General features: G+C 31.2%; 1 protein-coding gene across 5 annotated transcripts in view; it reads right to left on the reverse strand.

The window, feature by feature from the left end:
* The window catches only part of LOC143044949 (uncharacterized), a 37,633-nt gene continuing 9,697 nt past the window's right edge, over positions 1-27,936 (reverse strand). The window contains exons 1-14 of one of the 5 annotated variants that reach the window (XM_076217212.1): positions 27,627-27,837; positions 19,067-19,219; positions 18,159-18,287; positions 16,186-16,248; positions 10,964-14,158; positions 9,630-9,878; positions 9,091-9,207; positions 8,541-8,642; positions 6,945-7,061; positions 6,241-6,329; positions 5,537-5,626; positions 4,111-4,218; positions 3,267-3,403; positions 1-1,360 (exon numbers count right to left, since the gene is read on the reverse strand). In XM_076217212.1, coding sequence (XP_076073327.1) covers positions 1,290-1,360; positions 3,267-3,403; positions 4,111-4,218; positions 5,537-5,626; positions 6,241-6,329; positions 6,945-7,061; positions 8,541-8,642; positions 9,091-9,207; positions 9,630-9,878; positions 10,964-14,158; positions 16,186-16,248; positions 18,159-18,287; positions 19,067-19,219; positions 27,627-27,704 — 4,698 coding nt within the window. In that variant the 5' untranslated portion in view covers positions 27,705-27,837 and the 3' untranslated portion in view covers positions 1-1,289. Of the gene's footprint in view, positions 1,361-3,266; positions 3,404-4,110; positions 4,219-5,536; positions 5,627-6,240; positions 6,330-6,944; positions 7,062-8,540; positions 8,643-9,090; positions 9,208-9,629; positions 9,879-10,963; positions 14,159-16,185; positions 16,249-18,158; positions 18,288-19,066; positions 19,220-20,241; positions 20,356-27,626; positions 27,838-27,936 lie in introns of those variants that run through there. The other 4 variants (XM_076217214.1, XM_076217217.1, XM_076217216.1 and 1 more) reach the window with 4 other exon arrangements.

Here is a 27,936-nt window from a genome sequence, read left to right on the forward strand (position 1 = left end):
AAGAATAATACCTTGTTTATTCATAATCACAGATATTTTATCTGTTTGGCAACAAAGAATGACATATAAAAATAACAAATCATATAAATAAAAACATAACAAAATATGGTTCAGTAACACTGTGCACAATTAAACTTTATATAAATGTAACAAAATATCTCTTTTTCTGTGATCTTTAATACTTTGATGTTGCTATTTAGTGAGTATTAGATGTATGAAGATGAAGGGATTTTATATTTATTCTTTAGGCCAAATAAAAGTATATGTGTGGTTCCAGTTACATCATGAAAAAGGTCTGCAATTTTTTTTTCTTTTCTTTTCTCTTCTCCTTGTATTTCAGTTAATAGTAGAGCATTTTATTTCTGATGGAGAAACTTGTTTTTGTCCCAATTAACAATCTTTAGTCATCTTCAATTAAATGGAACCAAATTTACAAAGAAATTTCAGGTTTAAATGTGTTTCGCTTTACAAATAGTGAAATGATAACATGTAACACAAATTTTTTTAAATGCATAGAAATATTCTGGATGCTCCTCCCCAATTTTATGTTTTATAGAAAAAGAAAATATTTGCACAACTTTTATGGTTTGTTGAATTTAAAAAGCAGAAATTACTATATTTTAAGGTTTGTGGAAAACACTAATTTTTTCATGGTTAATAATTAAAAAAAATATGGATGAATCTATGGCCTTGATATACAAAACTTGTTATAAATCTATGGTATATATAACTTTCATTGAGTATTTAACTTTGAGGTTTCAGTGAAAAATAAAATACAGGGAAATGTGTTACCTATGAATTTAAAGATTGCAATAGACACATAACATAAAAGTTTTAAATGCATTTGTTTACAGCTTTTCAAATAGATATGAAACAAGTTTAAAAACTCATCATCCCTATCTTGAATACATGACAGGATACAATATGAGATTCAATTTTACAACCTTCCAAAAACTGAGATCACTTCAAAAATATTACAAATTTTAATGACTTCTGGTATCCCAGAAAGCACTTGGTTGCTATCTGCTGAACTCAAACTAAAAACTGTTCCCCACCAGTTGTTCACATACTGCACCAAGTGATTGGACTTGTCCTCTACTCCCTACAAATTTTTCATAAATATTACAAATTTTAATGACTTCTGATGTCCCATGATGCACTTGGTTGTCGTCTGCTTAACTCAAACTTCACTGGTTTTCTGCCTGCTGGACCTTGCTCTGCTCCCCATCAGTTTTTCACATACTGCACGATGTAATTGGGCTTGTCCTCTGCTCCCTACAAATTTTTCATCATCTCCAGGCTTTCCCAGACTTTTTCCTCTTTGGGGCAACTGATGCTGTTGATGTCGTTGATGATTTTGCTGAAAGACAAGAGAATAGTTTAAAAATAATACTTTGATCTCATCAATCCAATACATAGATACCACTTAAGGAGCATGAACTGAGTTTCCATTGTATTTTACAGATTTGTTTTGCTAAATCTTTAGTTTTCAGTGTAAATTTTTATCTGTTTAAAGTAAAACAAATTTAAAGAAAACCATTCATCTCTTAACCAAGGAAAACCATAGATATATTCTTAATTCTTATATTACGGTCTTTTGAGAAAAAAGTTCAATAAAAAACACTTGATATGGATGAACAGTTACAAAAGGATCTTAAAGACAATTTTAGAAGAATTTTTCCTTAGGACTAGGTTTGTAAAATCAATAGTAGTTTTTCATGATTTTTATTATTGTTTTGATTTATTTTAAATTTAAGGTGGTACCCAGCACCTTCACTAAAATTGATTTGGCTTGTTTAATTTTCATAAAATTTTGACAAAGTATTTACTTCGACTCTTTGACATAAATATAAAAATTTCAAAAAATTTGAACCAACCATTTTATCAGAAAAATTACACTGGTTATATAGCAGTTTGACAAACACTAATTTTGATCATTGAGAAGCTTAATATTCCCTTAACAACACAATGTAATTAAAACGTTTAGCTGATTTTACAGAGTTATCTCCCTGTAGTGTTAGGTACCACCTTAAGAAAAAAAGAAAGTTCACGACTATAATCCGCATTTAATACAAGCAATGATTTACATTTTAATATTGCTACTGATTGATCCAAATAAAGTTATTCTCTATTCACTTCCATTGGAATTAAGTATGAGCAATGATTTAGAAATTGTTACAGCTACCAAAATTTTTGCTATTAAATATGACATTAGGCCTAAATTAATTTATTGTTTGTTTCCCCTATCCCGACCCTGCCAAGCCAGGTATAGGTAGGTAGGTAGGGAAATAATATTATTTTTCAAAAAAGCTTGAACATTATCGAACTTTTTGGCAAGCCTGAAACTCCAAAATGATTAAAATAATATTTGACTTAGTTTTGACAATACAATTTAACGAGTAGCACCATTTTTGCAGTGTCGGTCGGGATTGGGGAAACAAACAATATTTCATTTTAGGCCTTACTTGTAACCACACACTACACAATAGTTAAAAGAGCTTAAAATTATCTTTTTTATGATAATCAAATCTATACTCTAAAATGCACGACCCTTGCAATGATAGCTATTTCATTCACTGAACTATAAGATGACCAAAATGTATTATGATGAAAGAATGACATTATGAATGCTGTTAAATTAAACACCATTGAAAATCAAAATAAAAAGTCCATTTGTCCATGCTTTTACCTCATTTTTTCTGTATCTGGCTAAAACTGGATAAATATAGAAACTTTAACAAGATTGAACCCACAGAAAACAATATTCATGTAAAATAAAAGCTGAACCCTCATAAATGAACCCATAATGAACAATCTCAAGAAGGTTGACTACAATGACTTTTGGATAAAAAAAAATTAGCTGATATAATCAAGTTTCTAATTGTGAGCATTTAGGCTGATAAGTTCTGTAGTTTAAGTTGAGGATGCTTCAGTGTTCAATTCATTGGTATATTAAATTAAGTCACATAACCTGTAGAGATCATTGCAAGGTGTTTACATGTGTTAAAAGCTTCAATTTTTTACAATTTTACTTTCACCATATGATTTTTAACAATATTATGGAAAATTTATCAGAAAAACTAGCATATTTTAGTTTTTTTTCACAAACTTTAAAAAAAAATTTAAAAAAGTGACACTGTAGCTGTTACTGGAAACAGCAAACTTAAGTGTCACTTCCTAGACTTGGTGTCTCGTGAGAAAATAAAATATCAAATTATAATTTTTTTCCCATATTTATGTAGTTTAAATTAGAATATGTTATCAACCTGTACTAGCTGTTTTCCTTGTTTTAGGTGCTGCTGTAGCTGCTGTCGTCTGCTGAGTGGAAGGATTTGATGTTTGGTGTACTGGATGAGGATGTTGGACTGGCTGACTTGGTGCTGTTTTTGGACGAGTTCTTGTTCTGAAAAAATAATTTTTGTTTATTTATATCTTATATAAATTGGCAGTATAAATTAAACATATTTCAACAATTTGACTGATAAAACTGGACTTTTTAACAGAGAGAATAATACAATTCAAATTTACAAAATTATGTTATACCGTAAATTGAAAAATCAACTTAATCTTTTATACCACTGTACCAATACTTTATATTTTCATTTGTAGCAGAACTTGACTCTTGAAAATGAAAAGTATGAGGGCTTTGATATTAATCTTTTATACCACTGTACCAATACTTTATATTTTCATTTGTAGCAGAACTTGATTGGTTTTAATCAGTTTTATCCACAGAAAAATATCAAGTGGTGTCCAACTCTGTAATACGTTTTTCCTAAAAGAACTCTTGAACTATATTGATATTTATAGGTTTTTGTATTTTTGAAGAGGTGGATATCAGTTTTATAGTGGATTCATTATTATTCCTTGGTGTATCAATTTAAGTGGATTTTGGGGGTGAAAATAAACAAATTTAAGTATTCAACAAAGTAAACATTTTCTATAACCCTGTTTACAAACATAGACCAAAACCAAGTTATCAAGCTTAAGTATCCATAAAAATACAATCTTTCCTTTACCCATGAAAATCGGTCCCCACAAAAATAAACAAATACACAGCCTACTCATCTAATGAATCATTAAAATTCTTAGCTTAATGATATGATGTACCTTGCTGTGGTGCTACCACTCTGTGATGATGTGTTGTGACTGTGTGATAGATGAGATGGTTGGAGAGCCCTGGATAAAAGAAATTGGAAGTGTCTTCTCAAAGGTCCACTGAAACATTAATTGTTTTTAGGAGCGATAGTTAGATAGCATGCACAATAGTTAGAAAAGACTACTAAAAGCAAACAGAAAAGGAATTAAAGCAAAACAACAAGAGCTAGTAAGGCAAAGTTCTCAAATTTGGATGGAGCTGAAAGGTTTGTCAAATTTCTATGCATAAGCTAGAAATGGAGGAGGTATGCTAAGGGCACTATTTGCCAAAAAGTATCTTAAAACCAGGTGACTGTTGCACACAAATATAATTATCAGTAACTGCAAAGTTTAAACTGTAAAGTCTTTTAAATTCTGTGAATGTTCAGAAAGATTTCATTGTAAAAAAAAACAGCATATATTTGATTTTTCTAAAAAAGGTAAAAAGTGTAAAAATATTTCATATTTTGTCACCTAATTGTGAGTACATAAATTTCTTCCAAAGTGTTTGGTTTTAAATGGAGTTGTTTTGAAGTCCTTTGTGCATTTGTTTGGCATAAAATTAAGGTCGGTAGGTTGAACAAAGGGATATATATTCTAACAGGGATACATTTCCTTATTAACTGCTCAGTTAAATGTGTTAAATGATTAAGGTGGATTATTTCCAATCAGAAAAATATCAAGCAGGCACAATGACTTTCAAAGATGCAAGGATCCAGTTAGCCCATAAAATGTTTAAAAGATGTAAGAAATCAGCATATAGTTTTTTCTGGTAAAGGAAATATATGAAAAAAAAATATTGATTAAACAGCAAAGAAAATATACAATGTTAAAGAACAACAATAATCAACATTTTAGATCAAAATAAGCATGCAAAAAAAGCACAAAAAATTTCAAATTATATAATATAAATCAAATATATTAACAAAACTTAACCAAATATGACAGTTATCAAATTTTTTGCCACTCAAACATTTTGCTAGAATTGTTTTAATGCTCATGTTGATGTTAGCACTCCAATAAATATTTGTGGAAATTTCACTTCTTTATACGTTTTCATGTAGAATTTTAATTTCCAGGTTCCTTTCATGTGCATTGCACAATGTGTAGAAATACTTATTTTTTATATAGAAAGTTATGAAGTATCTGTGTGATAAATTTGTGAACATCTGTTATGCTATTTTCTATTATTTTCAGATTGAAACTCTTTGAATTTGATGAATTGAAAATAACTGATTCACTATATCCATACTAATATTTCAATAATGAGAATCGCAATATTTTTGTATCTTTTTAGATTTTCCAATGCAAATCCAAAGTGAAGTAAAGGAAAGATAACTCTTCTTCATATCCATATTGTAATATATGTTTTCTATTTTTTTTTTCAATATCAACATACCTTAAATCTGTACTTTCTCTGTGACATCTTTCATCAACATGAGGGGCTGACCTTGGTCTGATGTCGCCAAATACAGCTGATTCAGCCTCTCTTTGATAAAGTCAAGGAATAATAGTCTACTCAGTTATTATATATAATTATCGTTTTTATAATGCTTATCAAAGTATTTTAATAGTATTTTGGATGGAGAATTGTCTCATAGGCACTCAAACCACATCTTCTTATATCTATATAATAGGTTTATGATCAAAAATCTGTAAGTATTCATACACTGATATCTTTAAGCTCCTTCAAGATGCAAAGCTTTATCCGAGTGACTAAAAGAATGCATTTGCTTAAAATTCTCGTATTCACTCACATAAAACTTTCAACTGAGCCTTTGGTTCATAAAAAAATGTTCTGAGTTTTTTCAGCTTTATACACTAAAACAAAATCTGTTCCATGCCAGCGGCCCACATCAGTGGATGACTACATTTTTTTTGGTCTTAAATATAACTTACAAAATGCAAGAATTGAGTTTTTTTATTGTCCATTTCTCATTTATATATTCTAATGGCCATTAAGAGTGTATCATAAGATTTGTGTGTAAGCTGATAGTACCAGGTAAAAAGTTACCTTTAGATTTTCATTTTTTGTTTATCTTATTGACATATACAACATATTCTGTTTTTAATGTTAAATAAATGAATGTTAAGTAAGGATACTGTGCTTTTCTTTTCCTCTCCATAGCCTTAAGTGTGGCAGAACTAATCCTTGGCTGTGATGAAGATACACTAGATCTAGTGGTAGCACCCTGTAATTCAAAGGTATATAAAATAATGAACAGGATTTCAAAATTATATCTTCTTTGCATCATTTTCTATAAACAAATTTTATGACCCTTTGAAATATAATCACATTATCTTTCTGAAAAGCATTTTTGATGTTTTATTCATTTTTTTTCCCCTTTAAATACATAAATATTTGAACTTATTTAAGTTTGTGCTTCCCAGTTATTTATGCGAATAACATTATCTTGTTACTTTCCAATTTTGCAATCATTTTCTTTAAAATTCAGTTAAAATAAATCAGGAACCTTTTGTTCAGTGGTTGTTGTTTGTTGATGTGATTAATTAGTGTTTCTTGTTTTTATTCATATGGATTAGACTGCTTGTTTTTCTGTTTGAATGATTTTACACTACTCATTGTAGGGCTCTTTATAGCTTGCTGTTTGGTGTGAGCCAGGGCTCCATGTTGAAGACCGTACTTTGATCTATAATGGTTTACTTTTATATATTGTGATTGAATGGAGAGTTGTCTCATTGGCACTCATACCTCATCTTCTTATATCTAATGAATTTCATTACTGTTTAAACTTTACTGTAAAACATTAATATTGTCCCCCTAAAAGAACAAGTAAATATCTTACACTTTCTCTGAGACGTCTCTCGTCTCTCACTTGTCTGTCATGATCTATTATCTGCATCCTCTCCCAAACTGGTATGTCAAAAAATATCTCATGTACATCTAACAAAGCTGCCTGCAGCTGAAACAACAAATTAAACAAGGATTTAGTTTATGAAGATATCTTAATATTCAAGGCTAAAAACACATGTTTTTTTTTACGACAAAGTTGTACATTTAAAAAAAACTTGAGTGTTTTATAGTAAAAAAAATACAGTAAGTAAACCCTCAATGACTGAAAAATTTGTTTTATTTACATAGGTTTCCAATATATACCATGTAAAACTATATTGATACTGATATATAGTGACATTGGAGCCATTCTCATGGACAAAGTTCAGAAAGCACCTCTTTTCCATGTATTCATGACTTTTGCTTGTAATTTTGTCATTATCTTTTTTGGCCATGATATTGTCTGTTAATCTTCACAATGTTTTTTTTTTTTGTCAGCTGGGTTTCATCTACCTCCTTTATTTTCGACCTTTTTCAACATATTTAAACAGATGTGAAAACAAGAATGTGTCCAAGTACACCGATGCCCCATCGGCACTATCATTTTCTATGTTCAGTGGACCGTGAAACAAAGGTAAAAATTAGGCATTAAAATTAGAAAGATCATATCATAGGGAACATGTGTATTAAGTTTCAAGTTGATTGAACTTCAACTTCATTAAAAACTACCTCAATCAAAAACTTTAACCTGAAGCAGGACAGACTGAAGAACGGATGGACGAACAAAGGAACGAATGAACAGACACACAGACCAAAAAACATAATGCCCATAAATGGGGCATAAAAAATAGTGTATGCAACAGCTAAGTATAAGGCTGACTTTCTTTATTTGTGAAACTATTAATTTTTACAAGGGACAGGGGTCGAAATTAGTGCTGGTCTGGTAGTCCCAGACCAGCAGATTTTGCATTGGACCAGTAGATTTTGTCAGCTGGTGGTCCGACGGACCAGTAGAAATTTGACGATAAAAATCTCTGATTGCAATGCAATCTGGTTTTGTTTACAAAAAATTACCGTGAAATTAATTACACGGTACTGAGGGGTACTAAGTATTACAATTGATCAAGTTAATTAATATCTCGGGTTAACGTTCTTCTGATTCCTTTACAACAAACAACACAAAATGTAGGATTTTTTGGAAGGAGTTAAACCGCCGAACAAAAAAATAAAATTAGCAACATGGGATGAACGGAATAATTAAATGTATGAAATTGGGAAAACGAAATGTAAATATTAACAATTCTGGGTAAAAAATCGAGAGTGATGAACAATTTGCCGTGACAGACCTAGATAAGAAATGTATTTTTGTAACAGGATCTTCAACTTTTAAGTTAGATTCTGTACTTGCTCATGAACAATCAGCATAGCTAACAAAATCTACAAGAATAGAATAAAGCATGAAAATAGAAGTAAACATCTATCATTTATATAAGTGTTTGTCAAGTCAATGTAATTTTTGCAGGACCAGTAGATTTGTCAGTCCATTGGTCCGGCTGGCCCAAACAAAAAAAAGCTTAAATTCGACCCCTGACAAGGGATATATCTTTACCTGTGCAATAATTCTGTCCAGTAGATCTCTATCTTGATTGTTGACTTGACCTTTCTTAATGGGAGTTTCAGCTTGGAAGCTTCTTGCAAAACATTTGGTATCCTACAATAGAAACAAAAATACTGGAAATTCAGAATTTTTTGCTTGCATTTATTATTTCAATTGTTAAGTAATGGACAAAATGTGAATTTAATTATTGTGATTTAAAGAAATGTCCCGGAACCAAAAAAACTGTTTAAAATTAAAAAGAAATTAGCATTTTTTGGGAACCAATTCGATCCAAATGTTCACCATTATTCAAAAGTTTGACCTCCTTTAGAGCCCTTTCAGGACAGAATTATGTCAGAAAAATATATTTGCACTTGCTGCAAAACATGAGAAAATTTGGCAAGCAAGTTTTCTTCCTCTTTCTTTCTAAAGGTTTTACAAATAAATTTTTATATTTCTGAAATATAGCATAATATTCATATTTAATAACAACAATAAAATGACAAACTACACTTTTACAAGTTTGTGCCATGTGGTATGCTTTATTATGTGTTCCACTTACACTAATGGTCTTGACAACTTCCTGCACTTTCTCTGTGACTAGCAGACGACGTGTTAAGTATCCTTTGACACAAGCTGACACTCTGTCAAAACAGTGCTGTAATCTAGGATCAAATGCCTGAAAAATAAATCACAAGAATGAAGTGACAAACGTTTAAACAAGGAGCTGACTTGCAACGAATTTAGATTTTATGAAATGAATTATTAGATTTACATGCAGTTGTCTCATTGGCAATCATACCACATCATCTTTTTGTATTTCAAGATTCTTTTCAATATTATCTATAAGTACAATATAATCTTAAATATATTGCAGTTTTACTAAATACTAAATTATCTTAAGAAAGCTCATTTTTCATTTAAACATACTGCTTGCAGTAAAATAGTTAGTAGTAACAAAATATTATCAGTTCAATTCACATTTAAAAACAAGAAAATATTTATTTTGAATATTCAATTGCAACTTCATGCATGTATCTTTTTCTTCCCTTAAATAACTATATCAAAATTATGGACTACAGCAAATCACCAAGAACTTACAGACTCTGGGTATACCATTGTAGAACTTGTCCAGGCATTCTGAACCTCTTTCACAGGAGAGTGTAATACAGGTTTATAGGCTTTAGGTGATGGTGTAGAATGGTTAAACTTTAAAGACTGTTTAGGCGTCCCTCTGCTAAATGTACTGATATCAGACTCATTATCTCGATCCCTTGGATTAAAATACAAACTTGGACTAGATATATAAGAGAATGGTTTCTGTTGTGTAGGGTAGTTGGCAGGCATTTGCTGAAAAAGAATTTATTGTTTATCATTTGAACAATAAGGTGAATAGTATACAAGACATCATCACACACCACTATATCAAATACACATTGTTTAATGCCAAAACCGTGTGACTCTATACATGTATCTATTAGTTTCTATTTTTGAGTTGTGTTCAAAACTAATGTAACTTTATAATTCAACATGTTGACTGTGAAAACCGCTTTTAATTCTGTTATAATATTTTCATTGTTCTGATCTGGACTATTGTCTTTTGTAAATTTTTAAAACTTTCATTCTATTTAGTAAATATTTTAAAACTTTCATTCTATTTATACAGCACATATATGTATTTTTTCATGTGAGTTTTAAATATGAACACTTCCTTTCCTCGTACAATTGTATGTGCATGCTGTGTATAATCAAATTCAAGACTGAAACAATATATACTACAAAATAATGAATTCACAGTATACATGACATGAAGTAGTGTATACAAAATCTTAATAATGGTCACATTTGTGGGTTTATACCAAAAGTTATAGTTGACAAGTACCGGTACACTAAACAAGGACAGCATTTAGTATATGTAATGCATAACCTAAAAATTAAATTAGAACAGAAAGTAGAACCATTATGACATGTATGATATGTGTTATGAAAAATATTTCGATCAAATCAAGTTTCAAAATTCAAGAATTGGTTTCATTCTAAATGTTTGCACCTGTCCTAAGTCAGGAATCTGATGTACAGTAGTTGTTGTTTGTTTATGTAATTTATACGTGTTTCTCGTTTCTCGTTTTTTATATTGATTAGACCGTTGGTTTTCCCGTTTGAATGGGTTTACACTAGTAATTTGGGGACACTTTATAGTAATTGTTCAATGTGAACCAAGGCTCCGTGTTGAAGGCCGTACATTTACCTATAATGGTTTACTTTTATAAATTTGTTATTTGGATGGAGAGTTGTCTCATTGGCACTCACACCACATCTTCCTATATCTATTTAAACCCCAATGAAGATTTTCTCCCTTATTTATTTAACATACATCTTTGAAAGCCATTTTAATCATACATTGTCGTAACCTGTTTGCTGGTATATTTACTTACCTGAGAATAAACAGGTTGACTAACATTCCCTGGAATTTCTGACAACACAGACTCATTTGGAAGGTATCTGTTTCCAGAAGTTGTAGGAACATAGCCATTGGCTGAACTTTGCGGAATGTAATTGTTTGTAGTATTTGTAGGACCATAACTATTAGGAACATACTTCTTGACATCGCTTCCTTTAACATTTGGCTGTTGTGAGCCAGCAGATGCGAAACTGTTACCAGCGATCATTTGAAATTGATTGTTCACTGAAATATTGGGGTTTGAAGGATTAGAACGTGGAGGGTTCATAAAGTTTTGAGCAGAATCATTGTAGCTATTCACAGAGGTATTTTGAAGATTGTTAGCAGAAAATTGACTGAGGTTGTTTTGTTCAGAAAATGATGTGAATAATTCTTGTTGTTCACGTAAATGATCATGATGCATTTCAATTTCTTCCTGAAGATTCATTTGTTCACGTCTTTGAGATACAAAAAGTTCTTCCAGTTGTTGTTTTTGTTGCTCTATAAGATGTTGACGAATTTTATTAAAATGATCTGCTTGAATTTTCAACATTTCATCCTCTGTTAAGGTTTCAAATGATTGAAGAGTTTCTGTAAAAGATTGTACAGCTTCCCCAATGTCATAAGGTCGTCTGCTTGTATTGCTACTCTGAATGGGTTGTTGATTATTTTCTAGTACATCTTCAACTGGGTGCGGCTGCACCTGAGACAAATATCTCTGAATATGTTCAGCTTTAGCATTTTGTTCAGATGATTCTGATGTTGGAACACTCATATCATTTTGAGAAATTGATACAGGTTCGATACTTTCTGGCCCAATATTCATTTTAGTAATATTTCCATTGGTGGTAGAATATTGAGGACTTTGTTGATTTAATTTAGCTTTTAACAAAGCATCTGAGGGATGCTCTAAAGTATATGATCCATGTCTTATGTGTCGGTCTAAACTTTTTGGAACAATATTCGGAGAGATTTGACTTCCTGTCGGAGGAATAATATTATTGACAGAAGAAGTTCCATGAGTCAAATGTTTTGATTGGCTAACATCACCCATCACATGACCAGAGCTTCCTGTAACAGATGATGAAACTTTCATAACTTTTTCAAAATCCGTTCTATTGGCGTCAGAATAAATATCATTTTTGAAATAATTCCTCTGAATTCCTGATATCACATTTTCCTGACTTTCTTTCAAAGTACTTCCTTGTGATCTATCATCTGAGTCATTGGAACGTTTTCCTGTTAGCATAAATATATTCCCATAAGTCTGATCACAACTTTTATTCAGTTCTCTTTCGAGTAAGTTTAGTTTATCGTCCATGTCAGCCGGAATTTGTTTTTGATACACGTTTTCATTTTCCTTGTCCGAAGTGTTATGCTCAATCTCAGCGGTATAAACATGAAATGGCACTTCCTGGTCTTTGAAAAAACTTTTCGGAATGCCACCTGGTGACTCTTCTGGACTCAATGCAACTTTGCTTAACATTGATCCTGGCTGTCCAGGAAATAAATTATTTCTATATGGCTGTGTTGTTGATGTACTGACCTGAGGTACTGCTGACGACCCCAGGTCGTTTACGTTTTTTGGCATCGGTTTTCCATTTTGACCTTGATTTGATAAATCTGATGAATTTGCTGACCCTGTACGTCCTGTCAAATCAACGCTACTTGATGGAGTTATATCCATTTTCCTCACAGAAATTTTGTCCTCTACAGATTGACTAGCACTAGTACTTATTTCTGTAACAAATGAAGAAAAATGAACAGTATTTTTAAGTCCTTTTGGACTCATGCGTCTGCTTTGATTTGTACCTACTGAACCAACAGAGCTCATCACTGAAGAATTCACACCAGACTGGTTGAAACTAGAAACACTAGCTTCTACTCCATCTTTCCCAGAATTCCCTGAATTATCTGACAATGTAGGTGAATGAAAATACTTTTGTTTCTTTTCCTCCTCTTTATTTTTAGAAGGACTTTTAGAATAGACAGACTGTTTCATATTATTTTCTGTAGATGAACTACTTGATGTGGAATTAAGAGTTTCACCTGTCTCCTGCAAATTGAGATGTTTGGAAAGTTTGGCAAGAACTTGACCTATCTGCTGCTGTTTAACAGAGGTCAATGGCAAACCACTAAATTCTTGAGGTAAAGAATTACAATCATCCAATGATGGATAGTCATTTAGTGACTGAGGTTCTTCAACTTTTGGTTCCATTGGTAACTGCCTCCTCTTTGATGTTTCTTTAGTCTGCGATTTGTTTTCAGAAGGTGAAGTTTTCTTTTCAGTATTTGTAGCAGTTGATTTCTGCTGCTTTTTCTTTTTTGCAGCAAGGAATTCCTGTCTAAATTGTTCTGGGTCAACTTCTGGCGAGTGCTTTGTTGACGATAATTCAGGATTACTTCCTGCTGTTTTATGCTGTTTTTTTAGTCTATGAATTTTAGGCGATTGTAAAATTGGTTCTTCAGGTGATAAAACAAAGCCCTGGCTCTCCCCTATTTCATTACGACTTATATCTGGGTCTGAAGCACTATGTTGATTGGCCTGTTGCCAAGCAGACTTTTTCATTCTACGAGTGTTTCGAGACATTCCACTTTCAGATTTACATGATAAAGAATTGTCATCATCAAAGTCTCGTAAATCAGGATTAGAAAACGAAATTCTACCAGTTATTAGCAAATTTGACCGCCTAGCTTGCAATTCTGTCATTTTTGTAGAGGGTGGTTTTGGAACAGGATATGATGGGGTTCCTGGGATTTTTGCAGGATTTGGCAGTGACGACATTGAACTTGATTTTTTCAAATTTGATAAAGCTTTGGCTTGAGACTTAGACGAAGCTTTTGGTTTTGCTTTCTGAGGTGTGCTCTTAGTAGTATGAACAGGAGCAGGAATTTTTGTTCGTTGTTCCCTGACAAATTTGTCAGATTTGTTCACAGATTTTTCTTCTTTGCTTTGATCTATCTTTTTTGTATTAGACGGTTTCGATTTTTCAACCTTCACTGTTTTTTCATTGTTAATATTTGTCATACTTTTGCTTCTATTATTTGAAGAAAGACTATTTGTTTTAGAGATCCCAGCTGGGGATCTTGATGAATTTACACTTTCAGGTGACCATTTTGAAGAAACGTCAGTTCCGCTTGAGACAGGAGAGGAATCTACAGAATCAGAGAGTCTGCTATTTTGCTTTTCCTGCAATTAAGATATATAGTCAATATTTCAAATTAGTTATGATATTAATCATCAAAATTGAAAAATAAGCTGCAGTAAAATTATCTTATTTTTAGTGTGTTTCTGAACATGAAAAGTTCAGATCAGATTGCCAAAGAAATTGTCAGATCCAATGAAACAAAAAAACAATGGGGTTATACAAATGACAAAAACGATTTAAATTAATTGTTATTGGATTCATATTATATTAAATAAATCAAGGCAAACCATAAAAAGATATATAGGTTTTACACCAAATGTGTCAAAAAAAGCAAACTTATTATCAAAAAGCAAAAGTGTAGTTGCTACCTCAGAAACTAAAACATGCAAACCCAAGTTTTAATTATGTGAGAGTGATGTCTGAAAAGGGAAGTGATCAGCAAGAGTGATTTTACCCACAATGCTTAACAGGACGTACATACAAAGGGGGTCTCATTGGGGTGTTCTGATCCCGGATCCCACTTACTGTTTTGTCAGATTCCCGTATCCCGCTTATACTATGTACCTAAGCAATTCTCATTTTTTTTGTAATTTTCCGTGTCCCGCTAGACCTTAATTCCCGTTTTCACGGCACAATAATTTGACTTTCCCGTGTCACGCTTACGAAAAATCGGCAATCCCGCGTCACGCTTAGACCCCAATGAGACCCACTACAAATACACATTAACATGTTAAGATATCACAGAGAAATATGTCATTTCTTGAAATATTTTTAAACTTAGGAATAAAAGCAGTAAAATATTTCTAAACTGCATTTCAATTAAAAACAACATAGCTAACATGACATACCACATCTATATACACAAAATCTTGACTTTTTATAGCTATTTATAAATGCATGCATGAGATCAGTAAAGTACTACATCTTAAAAATTGGGATAGGTATTGAAAGTTGTTTTCTTGGTAGGTAAATAATAATAGGGGAAAAAAAGGTTTATAATACAAAATAAAGACATGAAATATAATAAAAAAAAAAATCTATAGACACAGATAAACACAAGACATCAGTGTATTGAAAATGAGGATGAAATGAGAGGCTCTTTAACTCTTTAAATGAGCAATTACCATCATTAAATATGTTAAAATATCTAATCAAAGTTTTTTTTAAATTTACTATGATAAATTACTTTCCTGGTGTGCTGAAAAAAATAGCATATTTTCTAATGATCTTCTAATTTCTTTACTCGCTCATGTTTAGTTGTTTTCTTTTCGAAATTAAACATTGTCGGAATGATGATTTTATTGCCCAAAAATAACAAATCTAGTGTATGATTATGTTTGATGTGTGAATAATGTGTGGTATACATGGTGTCCTACTTCCAGACAGCAGTGAAGGTCAAACTCTAACATTCAAGGTCAAGGATGCCAATATTTTATGGGACAAGTATCATTCTGTTTTTTATTAATTTTTCTTTACTTTAAATCTTATGGTTTTATCAAAAGAAATAAATTATTAAACTCTCAAAGTTTTTAATGTATGACGTCGATAAAAATAATAACTTATGAGTCCAGTAAAACCACATGCTCATGGTAGCTTTTCCCTCCTATGCTTATTAATAAAGTCTGCACAAATTATGCTTATTGAACTATACATAATCTTATTGACCCCACAAGATTTATTTTAATTTGTACAAAAACTTGGAAAACATTTATGTCAATTAGATGGAGTTATTTCCCTTGAGTGAAAAAAATGTCTGACAACATAGTTTTGAATTTACAAAATGTACAAGTCCATACTGATGAGCTTCAAACGAACTAAACAATTTCTTGAGCTCCATAAGGGTTCCCCCTTAAGTCACAAGTTGATATTCCTTCCAAAAAAAACATCCCTAGGATCACACTTTCTTCTAGTTCATTGCTTGCGAGAGAGAGACCCAAACCAAAAATTTAATTTATTCCAATTTTTCAGAATTTGTAGACTGGCATCCTTGCAATATCTGATTATATATCACGCATTATTTCCTATTAAAGCAAAGAGAAAAAGCAGAGTGTAGCTTTTTGTCACGTACTATAAGCTGAGAGATCCTGGCTGTTCGAGGAAGCCGTGAACGGCGCTTTAAAGCAAACTCTTTCTGCAAACAACATGCATCATTGCGTTTTATTCTAAATTATATACTAACAACAAACATAACTGTTGTGTCAAAAAAAATTTCAACAATCAATTGATTCATTTTAATAAGTGCTTTACATTCTTTCAAAACACATAGTTCAACCACCCAAAATTAAAGAGAAGATAACATTTAACAGGATATCATCAAAATCTTTTCTTTTAAAGTCTTGCTAAAATTATAAATTTAATAGAAGTTTTCAAATGGTAGTCTTCAAAATTATTTACTTCATAAAATGTTGGGCTAAAATATTACATCTCGATGGTAAACTATATTAAGATATTGTAAAAAAAATGAATTTGTATTCAATAAATATATTACATTCCTTGTAAAATCAATATTTTAGTGATGGTTACTTTATGTCCAGTGACAAACATTACAAGCATTTAAAGTATTATTATATGTTTCTGTGTTCTAAAGATACGTGACCTTGTACTGGACAGACATATTGAGAAGGGACTTTAACAAATGTTCCTTACCAGGTAACAGCCCATAGAAACTTTAACGCATTGTTTTGACTACAAGCGAAAAGTCTTTCCTCCTACTTCTATAAGTTTTGTGTTTTGAAGAGAAGCTGTAATTTACAATTTTTTAAGACTGGTTTTATAAGGTTGTAAATTGATCTGATGAACATTAACACACTTGAGTTTGTTCATTAAAATTTGACCATATCTATCAATTGCTTTAAATACAGTGGGCCCCATGGTGTGCTTTAGTTACAATCTTAACAGTCATGCAATTTTTGAAGCCCCTTAAGATATTTAAAATTTATTTTTTTCATAATAACAACTTCAAATTTTTAATGAAATTTCTTGCATGCTCAGTTTTTAGGCTGAAAACAAAGGCAAATCCTTTATCATTTTTAAATAGACAAATTAATGTTTGTTAGCACAAGTAATTTTTCGACACTAAATATATTCTTAGTTGATATAATCATATTATCTATCTTGTCTGATGTTTCATGCAAAAAAATATATGTAAATATGTATAATTTTAATATTATTTCATACCTATTTATATTAATATCAATACATTTTTAGCTTAAAGTCATAAGAAACCTCAAATTAAAAAAAATAATGCATATGTTTTTTTTATAACTCAATGGATAGTTTTCATTATAAAACTTATGTACATATACTTTTTTCTGAAGAAAATTCTTTAATTTATTCATATTTAGAAGAAGTTTACTTTATTTCAATTGCTTCCTTCCAGGAAGCAATTCCCCCGACATATTTTCAGTATGCAAAGAGACCTCAGTGTGACCCATCTCGTAAAAACCCGGTGATCGCAATACGCATGGATGTCCTTAAAATAAACTATTATCTGAATTTACATGTTAAACACGTGCTCAATTTCCATGCTTTTTGTTGATTTTTAGTCGATTGTTGACAAACAGGTGACAATCGTTAAACTTCGGCTTCAAAACACGAACTTTAATTACCTGCCATATTTTCACAACAACACTGACCGATTGAAAAAAAAAATTGACGATTATACCAAATTTACACAAAAAAAAAATGATAAATTCGTGCACAGAAGACTAAGTTTATGATGTTTGTATGCATTGGTTCAAAAATTGGAAGAACATTATTTTTCACCGGTCACTCGTTTCTTATGACTTTAAAAAATAAGAATGTACATCATAAAGAAAATATATTAAGTGTCTCAAAGTTGACTACAGCTTATAACTTTTTCCATCTTCCAGTAGCATATGACTTTTTTTCATCAAAAACATTAATAGTGCCCAAAAACTTTTTATAATTTATAAGTATTTTTTTTTCTTGTATAAAAGAATGTCTGAAGATTTTTCTAAATCAAAAATGTTTTTATTTTGTAGTTACTAGCATCTAAAAATAACATCAATCCTAAGTTACCTCAACTTCAGCAACTATAGACTGTACTCTAGCCACTAGTTTTTCTCGTTGCTTTGACTTTCTCCTGTTTTCTAGTCTCATGGCTTGTCTTCTGTAGGTCAGCATTTCTTCTCTCCTTTTGGCAGTCATCTACAAAAGGTTAAATTTAAAACTTTTTTTTAAACTATTTAGATGCGTATTTCTCATAACAAATAAAAACTAACTATTGAAAAATCTATTGAGTTTACCCATCATCTTTTTGAATGGTGTAGAAAAAATTAGTTAATTTTTTTTCAACCAGATTTTCAGACAATAATTGTATTATATTTTAGTCTTTTTTTTTCTTCTTTAATATTTTAGTAAAACCCTTTGTGTCCTTCAACTGTGCTACATCTAGCAAATAATTTGGTTTCAAAATTTGAAATAGGTTGTCTTGAACTAGCAGTGACGAGTGAGCTTTTGTTTCCAGCTGAAGGCTCTTATATTAGTAACTTTGAGATGAAGATTAGAAAATCTTGGAGTACTGTATGATGGATTTCTTTTCATTGATGTAAATAATTCTATAATGATTATGGTTTAAACATATTTATTTATAGTGGATTGGGAAACAAATTTTGCAACTTATATTAATCCCTTTCCACTTTGCGGATGCGAGTGCTGCCTTGTAGCGGCATTAGCCTACTCTTTTTTCGAAATCTACAAGGGTGTCTTTAAACGTGCAAGAGATATTGCTCTCTCTTAACACGGGTCAGCCATTTATCTTCCCCTTCCGACGGACTATCATCGTTTCCTCAAGACCATACTCGCAGATGGTGTCAAGGGAGAGCCGAAAATTGAGTTCCTGTAATTTTCATCCCAAAGGGGAATCGAACCAGGAACCTTTGTGTTAGTAGTCCGATGCACTAACCACTACACCACGGCTATCTTACCACAGGAGGCAATATGGGTACTCCATTGAATTTGATGACAGATGTAAAATTTGCTGGTATTGGGCTGGACCATGATGCTGACATCTCATCCAGATTCCGACTCTGTGCCTCAAAATATTCTAATAAATCTCCCATGATGTGATGCGAGGGATTCTGAAGAAAAAAATAATACAATTCATGTACATGTTTTAACAACATAAATCATTCCTGTGTCAACTAAAATTCCCAAAAAGATATCATTTGTGTCTTCAAGATGTCTTGCATCAAATATTTGCCACTGGAAATTAAGCTAACAACGACCAGTCAGCCTTTTATCTCAAGGTCATTACATAGATTTTTTCAAAGACTGAAAGCAGGTATAACTTGGATAATTTTTTCCAATAAGGTAAGTTGAATGAACTGTTTTAAGTTTATCAACTTGAACTGTTAGTCCCAAGAATATGTGTTTTGTGACAATCTACACCAAACTATAAGCAGCATAATAAGCTGTTAATAAAATCCCTCCAAAAAAGGCTGTTTGAGACGAAATTGATTACAGGTCAAAATCGTATACCTGAGATCTATCTTCAATTACATATCTAGATCTTGACATTGTTTGATTAACAGCTTAAAACTGAAGTATATTAACCTTATGTAGTTTAATAAAATATTAATATACCACCCAGGCACTTACAAGTATGCTAATATTACATAAAATATAATGTTCTTTTGAATATCTGATAAATCAGAAGTCTTTCAAGAGGCCCAGTATATCCCTTCAATATCAGGATCCTATTGCTTTGATCCTGATATCTCACATTGTCGAAAGGCCCTTTATCATGGTGAAAATATATGGCTCTTTCTAAATTCAAGTTAATAAAGTCACGTTTGTATGATATAAACATTTATTTTGAAAATACATCATTTCTGTCTGTTATAAAAAGTATGAATTTGGAAGTTAAGTCTGATTTCAATATTTTTTCTCTGTTGTGTATTATTAACAAATCAATTTTGTAAATTTTTTAACTATTAACTGAAAAAGAACTTAAATGCCAAAATACAAGTATATCAAAAATTTATAATAACAAAATTACAAACACAAAATAATGATAACCTCATCCCTTACTTTACTTTTCGTTGAAATAAAGAAATTAGCATTCAAAAGTGTAAACATTTGATACTCTTACCGTACTTACATACTAATATATACAGATCAATATTTTTAAACTTGTTAATCAATTTCTGAACAATTTTGATATACAGGCTCACAGAATGTACTCATCTTTTCTCTATTTATTATACTGAATTCCATCAGTAGATAACTTTTCAAAATACTATGAATCAATTCAACACGTATATACAGATTTGTAATCATGATCTGAGTTCCGATTCTCTAACAACACAAAAAAAACACCATAAGCCAACCCTATTTAAATGTGTCACAGTTTATTAATCTGTATCAAAACATGTTCACAATATATATAAATATACATCGTCATATTATTTGTTGATACCTGACGCATATACCAACCAATGGATTTACTGGATTGTAGCCAAATTATATTTAATTCAGATCGTAACAGGATTATGAAATATTGATAACACATATAAAGAATTCTTTCTTTTTTAATGGAATTATTGTTTACCATATTCAATTTGTGACAGCTGGTGTGTGAAACAGCTATCATAATGTAGTAAATTTCAATAACAAAGATGACAATTAAATTCATTATTTTTAGTGATGTATTAAAAATCTGGGTTAATTGGCTAATCAAATCTTTTTTGTACAAATAAATTGCATTAGTTACTTAATTGAATCAATTGTTTATTTCTGGTTAAGTATATCCTTAGCAAACAATTATTTGTATAAAAACTATATATGTAACTAGGAAAAAGTCAACATTTGAAAATTACTTTTTATGGATTTCCTGGCTGAGTTTTGGTGAACTACAAATTGTATCTTTCAAAGAAAGTAGAAACAGAAATTACGCTGGCCGAGTATTGGTGAACTACAAATGGACTTGTTTTAAAACTGTTAAAAATTCTGGTAAAGACCTTATATCTATTGGTACATATAGGCATCCCGTTAGGATCCTGCTAACATGTTTAACCCCGCCACATTATTTATGTATGTACCTGTCCCAAGTCAGGAGCCTGTAATTCAGTGGTTGTCGTTTGTTTATGTGTTATATATTTGTTTTTCGTTCATTTTTTTACATAAATAAGGCCGTTAGTTTTCTCGTTTGAATTAATTTACATTGTCTTATCGGTGCCTTTTATAGCTCACTATGCGGTATTGGCTTTGCTCATTGTTGAAGGCCGTACGATGACCTATAGTTGTTAATGTCTGTGTTATTTTGGTCTTTTGTGGATAGTTGTCTCATTGGCAATCATACCACATCTTCTTTTTTAAAACAAGGGTTTGACATTAACTCCCCTTTGTCCTTCTTATTAAACTGCTGAACCAGATTCTTACGTTATCATGCTTGTCAGTGGCTAGAATTGCTACTTCCGATATATTTCCATTTCAGTAGGTTTTTAATTTTCAACATATCCAAAATAATTCTTCAATCAATTACGTCATGCAAGTTAGTGTCGAAATAATCGAGTTTGGAATAATACATAATATGCATGTTTGATTGTAAAAGAGAATATCATGCAAAATAGGGTGTTAACCTTTAGACCATTGATCATCATATAATTCACCCATGATGAATGGCCAGTGTGTTCTAATTAACTTAATTAACCTTCTACAGGAGATAGTATGAAATTTTGATGAGGAGTTCGTTTGACATTTATAGAGCTGATCTAACGATAATTCTCAGTGGTACACGGACACTACTTCTCACTCTCTCTTTATGCCGTTTTAATGTCTGATGTTTTACTCTTCATTATTGACTTTTCCACATTACATATTTTTTCTAATTAGATGAAAAATCTGACAGACCAGCCATAAAAAAAAAAAAAATCTATTTCATATGTCTATCTTCCATCCCCAGCATTATATTTTACTAAATTTCAATTTTAGATTCTTATAAATAAAAAATATAATAAAAAATTTACAAATACATAAAAAATGACACTTAAATCATCAAATTGAGGTAATTTTTTAACAATTTCAAAGTCTTTTGAAAGATGCATATGTTTACAGTAGCATCCCTATTACGAGTAGATGTATTGAATTCTAAGTTTGAGTCACAAAATAAAGCCTATTACGAGTAGATGTATTGAATTCTAAGTTTGAGCCACAAAATAAAGCCTATTACAAGTAGATGTATTGAATTCTAAGTTTGAGACACAAAATAAAGCCTTTTACGAGTAGATGTATTGAATTCTAAGTTTGAGCCACAAAATAAAGCCTATTACGAGTAGATGTATTGAATTCTAAGTTTGAGCCAAAAAATAAAGCCTATTACGAGTAGATGTATTGAATTCTAAGTTTGAGCCACAAAATAAAGCCTATTACAAGTAGATGTATTGAATTCTAAGTTTGAGCCACAAAATAAAGCCTTTTATGAGTAGATGTATTGAATTCTAAGTTTGAGACACAAAATAAAGCCTATTACGAGTAGATGTATTGAATTCTAAGTTTGAGCCAAAAAATAAAGCCTATTACGAATAGATGTATTGAATTCTAAGTTTGAGCCACAAAATAAAGCCTATTACAAGTAGATGTATTGAATTCTAAGTTTGAGCCACAAAATAAAGCCTATTACGAGTAGATGTATTGAATTCTAAGATTGAGCCACAAAATAAAGCCTATTACGAGTAGATGTATTGAATTCTAAGTTTGAGCCACAAAATAAAGCCTATTACAAGTAGATGTATTGAATTCTAAGTTTGAGCCACAAAATAAAGCCTTTTATGAGTAGATGTATTGAATTCTAAGTTTGAGACACAAAATAAAGCCTTTTACGAGTAGATGTATTGAATTCTAAGTTTGAGCCACAAAATAAAGCCTATTACAAGTAGATGTATTGAATTCTAAGTTTGAGCCACAAAATAAAGCCTATTACGAGTAGATGTATTGAATTCTAAGTTTGAGCCACAAAATAAAGCCTATTACGAGTAGATGTATTGAATTCTAAGTTTGAGAAACAAAATAAAGCCTATTACGAGTAGATGTATTGAATTCTAAGTTTGAGCCACAAAATAAAGCCTATTACGAGTAGATGTATTGAATTCTAAGTTTGAGCCACAAAATAAAGCCTATAACGAGTAGATGTATTGAATTCTAAGTTTGAGCCACAAAATAAAGCCTTTAACGAGTAGCTGTATTGAATTCTAAGTTTGAGCCACAAAATAAAGCCTATTACGAGTAGATGTATTGAATTCTAAGTTTGAGCCACAAAATAAAGCCTATTACGAGTAGATGTATTGAATTCTAAGTTTGAGCCACAAAATAAAGCCTATTACGAGTAGATGTATTGAATTCTAAGTTTGAGAAACAAAATAAAGCCTATTACGAGTAGATGTATTGAATTCTAAGTTTGAGCCACAAAATAAAGCCTATTACGAGTAGATGTATTGAATTCTAAGTTTGAGCCACAAAATAAAGCCTATAACGAGTAGATGTATTGAATTCTAAGTTTGAGCCACAAAATAAAGCCTTTAACAAGTAGCTGTATTGAATTCTAAGTTTGAGCCACAAAATAAAGCCTATTACGAGTAGATGTATTGAATTCTAAGTTTGAGCCACAAAATAAAGCCTATTACGAGTAGATGTATTGAATTCTAAGTTTGAGCCACAAAATAAAGCCTTTTTGGGAAGTGTCCATAGCATACTAACACAAGTGTTAGATATGTTACTTTATTGTAATGCAAAAGTGTTCTCCCCAGGGCATTAAAGCACCATGGTACCCAGGTGCTATCTTGGATGATTTTATTATTGAATTTATAGCCATGGTGCGATATTTTTCGAAAAGTCAGTGCTATGTTAATTTCCATGGTTTTATTTAAAATTTCTGCGGAGAACACTGTGTAATTTCGAAAAGTCAGTGCTATGTTAATTTCCATGGTTCTATTTAAAATTTCTGCGGAAGAACACTGTGTAATCTGCATGTATAACATGTATCGTTTTACGCTGATTTATTGTTGTAGTTTTCTATATCCCAAAGCCATGCCCCCACAATTCTCTAAAGAACTAAATAGACTTATACAGACAGACCATATAAATGAATTGAGTTTTGCCAGTGGCTGACATTTTTATTTGTTATTCAGTTATCAGTGTTGAAGTTAAGCATAGACTATGACATAAAAAATAGATTTCGTATTGATTTAGATACTACACCTTGCAATATTTATTTATTTCTACAATCCTTTAACACTTAACTTCTGACTGTCTTGGATCAATTAACCACCTTAGACAAACTAGAGGCTCACAGATGCCTGCATTGCTTATTCATCAAGAAATTATCAAATGATTCCATTATCAACAACACATAACAACCAGATGCTCCGCAGGGCGCAGCTTTATATGACCGCAGAGGTCGAACCCCGAACAGTTGTGGCAAGTAGGAACACAACATTCAAGCTGAATACAGCTCTGAATTTGGATTGTAATTAAATAGTTGACATAGCATATGTTTCTGACACAGAATGAATGTGGTCTAATGAACTTAAAATTTCTTTTTTGCTTTGAGTAATTCACTTATGCTGTTGAATATTAATTATATAATCCCCAAAAACAAAATATTTGAAGAAATTTTCTTTTTAATTTCTGAAATCTGAAATGAGGAAAATTGTAACCTTCCCCCCCCCCCCCCCCCCTCCCCACACACACACACACACACACAAATTCTTATTTAACCCAACACCACCCCTTTTCCAATTTTTTTTCACCTCCCCTTTCCCGTATTCCAAAAAAAAATCTCAATTCAAATTTCTAATGGAGTTTGCAACCAACAATAACTACTCATTTCAATACATCATAAAATATTAAAATATAAAATGACATACAGCCATGGTTAAAATTAATATTAATTAATAGTAACTTCTAATTTTTTTTTACAGCTAATCATTTCAAGACAATCATCATTTTTATATATATATACATTTAAACACAAGTTATTGACTGGAAACTACAAAAATGCTTATTTGGGCCCCTTTTTTGGCCCCAAACTTATTGAAACCCCCTTGGAATAAGAATCCCAAAACTCAATTCCAGCCTTTCCTTTGTAGTTAGAAACCTTGTAGCATAATTTCAGCGAGATCCATACACTTAAACACAAGTTATTGTCTGTAAACTAGAAAAATGCTTCTTTTTGGCCCCTTATCCCTACATGTTCTAAGAAGTTAACCCCAAACTGAATCCCAACTTTCTTCTTATGGTATTAAACAATGTGGTACAATTTCAGAGCAATTGAAATACTTATACACAACTTATTGTCCTGAAACTAAATAAATGCTTGTTTTGGGCCCCTTTGGGCCCTAATTCCTTAACCTTTGAGACCATAACCCCCAAAATCAATCCCAATTTAACTTTCCTTTGGTGGTTATAAACATTGTGTTAAAATTTTGATTTGTATCTACTTACACTAAAGTTTTTATCTGGAAACCATCTGTCCTTGGAAGGCAACGACGCCAATGACGTGAAGTGATACCAATATATGACCAAATTTTTTTCATTTTTATGGTCGAATAAAAATGAAAGGAGAATAATAGCACTGAAGTTGATTGGTTTCTTAACGTCCAGTAGCAAATATTTCATGCATATTCATTGACAAGAATAAATTAAGTTAATGAATGATTATGAATACAATATTATACATGTTATAAGTAGGCTCTAAAATGTTAGCTATAGTCAATGAAAATTGGAATTTTGACTACCACTTAGACAATGAGGGTGTTTCATGCATCTATACATTTAAAAAAAAAGGGATTTGTAATATTCCATAAAATCCTGCAAAGCCAAACGGCCACCACATTTTAACAAATATATTACTGCCACACACAAAAGCCTAAAATTCTATACCACATTCAACCCTTTTGGGTGTATAAGTAATGAGAACATACATGTATAAAATGATTTCTTTGTTGAGATTGTTAAATATTAATCTAAATAAAAATGGGCATCATGCATTTTAGACCAAATAATCTGTCGTCTAAAAGCTTTTTTTTTTGTGACAAAAGCACCAACCAAAAAAAAAAAGCTTTTAGACGAGATTAATCGGTCTACATGCATTTAACCGCATTCTCATAGCAAAAATATAATGAACTGATAGAAACCTAAAGTTGACATACAAGTTATATAAACTTTTATCAATCGCTCTATCAATACAGATTAAAGTGACTTTTGGGGATAACAATATGAATTGTGACAGATTCAGAGATTTGAAAAGCTAATACATCTAAGTCTTAAATAAACTGTTGACACAGAGATATGCATATGTCTTGCCTGTATACAAAACAAAACATGGACAAACGAGTGAATTGTAATTTTAAAAGTTATGCAAAATTGGCCCTAAATGTCCTAGATCTGGAAATCTAGATAGTTTAAAATTAGAAATGTAAAAATTGTACAAAGAATAATCTAATCTTTAAATAAAAAAATAATTTGACAAATTTTCTCAAAGCCTTTAAGTAATTGTTTCCATAAATAATTTATACATTTTTTTACAAAGAAATTTGAGGTTCTGTGGATTCATTTATTTTCGTCGGTACCAATTTTCGTGGATTAAGGAAAACTTACATGTTCGTGAATATTTTAATTTGTGGCTTTGACAAAGTCTGCATACATGCCTACAGAAAAGGAGTCGGTTCGATAAAGCCCTAAAATGGCCCCCTTTTTTAGCCTAAATTTCAAATTTTATTGACCAATATCACAATGAATAATCGATAATACATTGACTAGATAGGAAATAAGTCTTCTTGTTGCAAATATAGTTCCTGCGTTTTCTTCATGACGTAACAAATAGTACTCATTTTGATTTTCAACGAAAAAACAATGAAAATGGGTAAATTTCCATTGAATATTTGGACAGGAAACATAGAGCGCATACGTTGACAAAAAAGATCTTTGACAACCAAGTGTGTAATGACATTTTACATGTCTAACTTGAATATTTAGGTTGTTGACGGCTTAGCTCTATGTTTCCTGATCCTAAATATGACTTAAATCCTGCCGATTTTGTCACATTTCGCCAAAATCCCTTATATTGACCAAACTGCGTTGTAAATTCAACACTTTAGAATAAAACTATGACAGAAATTGTTCTATAAAGCTTTCTCACATGTCTTTAAGTCAACTTAAAATATTTTTATCTTATAGCACTGAACTTTATAATTAGGGCTAAATATGACCTTTACTCCTTTGTTATTCCTTGAACATTTAATTTCGTGGTTCACCTATACCCACAAAATCCACGAAAATTAGTATACAGCAAATAATAATGAACCCACAGTAACAGTCAAATTTTAATGTAATATTCTGTTCCAGACTTCTTAACTTCTTTTTATCAGGTTTATGATACAAAATTCATAATTTTTATTGGCATCCAATCTTCAATATTTATTTACATATATTACCTAAAATATCTAATTTTCAGAAAAAATTCTTAAGAATATTCAATAACAATGTTACCTTTTCTGCAAGAACTAATTCTACGGACAATCTTGGATCCATCATAAAAAGTTTAGCTCCGAAAAAATCTATTCCCATTACTATATTGTGCCATTAACTAGTATGAAAATAATATCTTTTTTAACACCAATATCATAAAATCTTCTTTTATTTGTATAATCTTTTGTCCATTAAAATTACGGTATTCCCCTTATTATTTTGATATTTGTTGACAACTTGTCAATTGATTAAATCAATGCACTTGGTCTAATAAGTTGAAAATAACAGGCATATTTCTTTTTTATATAGGGCCACTATTTTCTCTGTTGCT

Source organism: Mytilus galloprovincialis, chromosome 9 (assembly GCF_965363235.1).
Source record: "Mytilus galloprovincialis chromosome 9, xbMytGall1.hap1.1, whole genome shotgun sequence".
Classification (NCBI taxonomy): domain Eukaryota; kingdom Metazoa; phylum Mollusca; class Bivalvia; order Mytilida; family Mytilidae; genus Mytilus; species Mytilus galloprovincialis.